Below are 5,737 nucleotides of genomic sequence, written 5' to 3' on the forward strand. Positions count from 1 at the left end.
ATGGAAAACCTTCAAAATCGATTTGCATTTGATGCAAAAACCCTCATCTCACTTTGTAAGAAAAATGCCGATCAAGATCTCTCGAATCAAGCAGATGCTCTTTTAGACATCAGAATGAAAGATATTGATTCGCGCTGGGAAAAAGTAGAAAAATCTTACGAAGAACTGATGCTTTCCGAGCTAAGTGAAGAGATTAAAGCTACTGCCCAAGAGCAATACGACTCGTGTGTTGATATATATTATTTAACAATATCGAAAATCCTAAATCTGGTAAAACCAACGAAAATTAGTATCGAAGCGCGTGAAAGTATAGGCCCAACATTGCCTAATCCCCCTAATAGTAACTTCAATTCTGGACTGAAGCTTCCACCATGTGACACTCAAATTTTCTCTGGAGGTTATGAGGACTGGCCTGCATTTCGTGATATGTTCACGGCAGTTTACATCAATCACCCAAGGCTCACAAACGCTGAAAAACTCTATCATCTTAGAAACAAAACAACTGATACTGCTGGGGCAATTGTAAAAAGGTTCACACTTACCGACGACAATTTCGAATTAGCCTGGAACGCTCTGAAGTTGCGATACGAAAACGTTCGTGTACTGGTGGATAACCAAATTAGGAATCTTTTCAACATTCCCGCAGCCGTAAAAGAGGACAGCGAGTCTTTACAAAGGATCCACAGCTCCGTAACTGATAGCTTAGCAATGCTCAAAGGTTTAGGCGTTTCAACAGATGGTTGGGATCCAATGTTAGTTAACTTAGTTTACTCGAAATTACCTCACGAAACTTTAGCGCATTGGGAGCAATCTTTAAATGCCAGTAGAAAATTACCACCTTGGTCAGATTTAAGTGATTTTCTCTTAAAAAGATGTGAAGTGGTAGAAAGAATTTCTACTATAAAGATTACGAAATCTCCTTCTCTCAACAATAGTGATTCTCAATCACCGATTCAGATGTACGCATCTCAGGAAAAAATCAATTTAAAGTGCAAAATTTGTGAAAAAGACCACAATTTAAGAGTGTGTCCTCAATTTAGGAAACTTTCTATTCAAGAAAGAGTAGATTTCATATTCAAAAATCAATTTTGCAACAATTGCCTTTCACCATCCCACACTAAAAAACATTGCACAAGCAAGAATACTTGTCTAAATTGTAACAAACAACATCATACATTGCTTCACATGCGTGCATTTAATCCTTTTCGAAAAAATAATAACGATCAGTTTAAAAATGGTCAAACGAATCCGGACAATAAGTCTGATCCCAAAAACTCAAATAATCGCTCTTATGATTTAAATGAGGCGGATCAAAGACCGTCCACTTCGCAGGCAATTAAACCTAAAATTAACGCAAATTATGCTACAGACAGCACAAATATTTTATTACGAACTGCGTTAGTTCAGATTGAATCCAGAGGGGAACTGTTCACAATCCGTGCGCTGATAGATCCCGGTTCAGAAAGAACTTTTCTCTCGGAAAAAATTCAAAAACGACTCAACTTACCATCAAGAAAATCTTATTCTGAAATTGTCGGAATTGGAGGCCAATGTCAAACAGCAGAAAAAGAATGTGACATAGTCTTGGTATCAAAAATAAAAAATGTCAGATTTTCGGTAACAGCCATTGTGCTACCAAAAGTAACGAACCAAATTCCCTCCACCTCATTTGATGTTACAAGTACAGCTAATCTTTCTGATTTGGATCTAGCCGATCCTCACTTTAACATATCGTCACCTATAGACTTAGTTCTGGGAAATGACAGCGAACGCTTTATAAATCTGGATGGAATTAGAAGAGATGTGTGTGGTTCGGCCACAGCATACAAAACAGTATTTGGATGGGTTCTCAGTGGTTCGGTTCAAACAAAACCTATATTTTCGTTTTCAACAAGTGTCAAATCAGCAGAAGATAATAATTTAGATAAATTGATCCGGAAATTCTGGGAGCAGGAAGAGATACCTTCAGCCCGTCCAATCTCCTCTGAAGATGAATATTGCGAACAATTCTACAGCCAAACGACGAAACGGTTACCTAATGGTCGTTATATGGTCAGATTGCCATTCCGACAAGATTTTCCAGAGACTAGATTCCTTGGCCCATCAAGATTTGTCGCTCTAAGTCAATACGTTCGGCTGGAGCAAACTTTAACAAAAGACCCTCTACTACAGAATCAATATAATGAAGTACTCAAAGAATATATTACCCTAGATCACATGGAAGAAACAACGTCAAAGGAATTCTTTTCAAATGAGAAATGCGACTCTTTTTACCTCCCACATCACGCAGTAGTTCGTCCCGAAAGCAAAACGACCAAAGTTAGAGTAGTGTTCAATGCGTCCCGTAGAACAAAATCTGGGTTTTCACTAAACGATGTTTTATACACAGGTCCCACACTGCAAGCAGATTTAATGACAGTAATAATAAATTGGCGGTTTTATAAATTTGTATTTAATGGTGACATACAAAAAATGTATCGTCAAATATTAATAGATCCAATAGACAGACCATTCCAGCGAATACTTTTCCAAAAGTCCCCCCGGGAGGCTGTCAAAGATTACCAAATGAAAACTGTTACATTTGGAGTCAATTGTGCACCGTTCCTTGCCATTAGAACTTTACTTCAATTGGCCTCAGATTCTCAAGAGCAGTTCCCAAAAGCAGCAGTAATACTGCAGAAAGAAACATATGTCGATGACATTCTTACTGGAGGTCATACGATAGAAAGCGCATTAGAATCACAAGCTCAACTTATAAAAACGCTAGAATCCGCTGGTCTTTTACTCAAAAAGATCACTGCAAACAACTCCCAGTTGTTAACTTCTTTTCCCAAAGAAGACTTATACGATTCAGACTTTCTTAAATTCCACGACGCTAGTACAATGAAAGCTCTCGGCATTCGTTGGAACGCATTAACTGATTCCTTCAGTTATTATTTTGAGCCTATCCCTCAGGCATCACAAATAACAAAAAGAAAAATCGTATCATCCGTTGCCAAGTTGTTTGACCCGGCTGGCTGGATCTCTCCAGTAGTTGTCAAAGGAAAAATTCTAATTCAACAACTTTGGCTAGAAAAAATTGATTGGGACGATTTGGTAAGTCCAGATTCTCTCCGAATCTGGAATGAAATTATAACTGATTTACAAAAAATTCAAGAAATCCAAATTCCTCGTTGGATTCAGTTCACTCCCGTGGACAATATTCAAATACATGGGTTCTGTGATGCCTCCAAATTAGCCTATTGTGCTGCCATATACATACGAATAGAAACGTCTTCCTCAGTAGTGTTCTCCAATTTGTTAGTAGCCAAAACTAAAGTAGCGCCATTAGCCTCAATCACTCTACCTAGACTGGAACTGTCTGGCAGCGTTATGCTCGCAAAACTAGTACATCATACCATCACATCACTTAACCTGTCTAATACCGAAATAATTCTATGGTGTGATTCATCAATTGTCTTAGGATGGCTAGCAAAACCACCAGCTACTTGGAAAGAAATTTATGTGGCTAATCGTATTGGACACATTCATACGCTACTTCCAAATGCAAAATGGCGTCATGTACCAACACACTGTAATCCTGCTGACCTAGGCTCAAGAGGTTGCAGACCTCAGGATCTCATCGGTAACACTCTTTGGTGGCATGGCCCTGCTTGGCTAATAAATCCAAAAACTGAATGGCCACGGAATAACCCATTAAATTCGTTTAAATCTTATGAAAAAAGTTCCAATAATGTTATAGAAAAAGGAAACTTACCGGTTCCCACCAGTAGTTTTCATATTTCTCTTCTCCCTGAAGATATACTTAAAAGATTCTCATCTTATACTAGAGCTTTAAGAGTTTTAGCCTACGTCTTTCGATATATAAGACGATTTAAAAGTTCGTTCGCAAATCCAAATTTTCCTTTACAATATCATAATACTGAACTTGGTCAAGAAGAAATTAAATCAGTCAAATCCAGACTAATAATGCTTGCTCAGAAAAAGTGCTATCAGATAGAATATGATGCTCTTTTAAAATCCGAGCCAATTCCAAAAAATTCTTCCTTATTCACACTCAATCCATTACTAGACCAAGAAGGTATTTTAAGAGTTAATGGTCGATTAGCCAACTCCTCACTACCCTTTAAGGAACGATTCCCAATAATATTACCACGAGATTCCCGACTTTGCGAATTATATCTATTACATTTACACGAATTTCTAGCTCATGGTGAATGCAGTCTGATGTGTCGCATGATACAAACGGAATTCTATATCTCTCGCCTAAAACTTCGGGTAAAAAAGGTAATCAGATACTGTAAGACATGCATCATATATAAAAAACAAGCTTGCTCACAAATCATGGCAGCTCTTCCTCCTGATCGCTGTACATATTCGTTCCCTTTCAATATTACAGGCATTGACTTCGCAGGTCCCTTCGAACTAAAAAGTTCCACTCTCAGAAGAGCAGCTACTGTAAAAGGCTATGTCTGCGTTTTTGTATGCTTTGCCACAAAAGCGATCCATTTAGAACCGTGTTCAAGCCTGTCGACTCCAGCTTTCCAAGCAACATTTTCTCGTTTTATAGGACGACGAGGTCTTCCACAGAAAGTAGTTTCCGATAACGGACGCAACTTCGTTGGCGCAAACCGAACTCTACGTCGAGAATTCACCACATTTATCAACACTACTTCCCAAGATATAGCGCAGAAGTACATTTCCCATGGCTTTGACTGGTCGTTTATTCCCCCACAGGCTCCTCACATGGGAGGCCTCTGGGAAGCGGCAGTTAAGAGTTTTAAATTCCACTTAAAACGAGTGGCAGGAGCATATCGCTTCAATTTTGAAGAGTTCACAACTTTATTAGCAAGAATTGAAGGAGTATTAAATTCTAGACCGATTTCCTCTTTATCTGAGGACCCTAGCGATCTAACTGCCTTAACCCCCGGACATTTTCTTCGAGGTGGTCCAATTATGTCTTTCCCTGAACAAACAAATGATAATTTATCTCTAATTAACCGATGGGAAAAACTCAAAGCTATCCATCACAAACTTTCCCTACAATGGAAAGAAGAATATTTGAAATCAATGCATAAACGTTATAAATGGAAGTTTTCCACTCCCAATTTAAAAGTAGGCGACTTTGTGGTAGTAATGGATGATCTTTTGCCCCCTTGCGAGTGGCGTCTCGGACGCATTGAAAAAGTTCATAGTGGGTCAGATCATCACGTACGGGTAGTAGACGTTCGGACACAAAACGGGACTATAACTCGTGCCATAACAAAATTATGCTACTTGCCCTATAATAATTCATAAACCACTTAATATTTCTCATAATTATTTGGTTGGCGGCAAGTAGAAATTAAAATGTAAAATTAATCTTACATACAATATTTCCCAACTCTCTCTATTATATTTCAGATATATATCCATTTATCAACTCTCCATAGTCCACCTCACTTATATTTATTTTACTTCCAGCATGCCAAATCAACGTCCACGCAACCCGGCCGTTCATCAGTGCCAACTGTGCTACCGATACCACTCACTCCGATTCTGTCGGAGCTTCTTAGCGATGGGGCCAACTCAAAGAAGTCAGGTGGCTCGCAGTCTTAGGTACTGCGTCAACTGTTTGGCCCGGACTCATGTCGTAGCTGAGTGTGACAGTAGTGACACCTGTCTTTACTGCCAAGAACTGCACCATACTCTGCTACATCCAAATAGACGCAGTCGCACGGTGCACGAACGCCTGGGA

At 39.0% G+C, this 5,737-nt stretch overlaps 1 protein-coding gene across 1 annotated transcript; it reads left to right on the forward strand.

The window, feature by feature from the left end:
- LOC135961390 (uncharacterized) lies at positions 1–5,298 on the forward strand. Its single transcript, XM_065512890.1, has one exon. The coding sequence runs from the start codon at positions 1–3 to the stop codon at positions 5,296–5,298; it is 5,298 nt and encodes a 1,765-aa protein (XP_065368962.1).
- Positions 5,299–5,737: the final 439 nt, after the last annotated feature.

This window comes from Calliphora vicina, chromosome 5 (genome assembly GCF_958450345.1).
Source record: "Calliphora vicina chromosome 5, idCalVici1.1, whole genome shotgun sequence".
Taxonomy (NCBI): Eukaryota; Metazoa; Arthropoda; class Insecta; order Diptera; family Calliphoridae; genus Calliphora; species Calliphora vicina.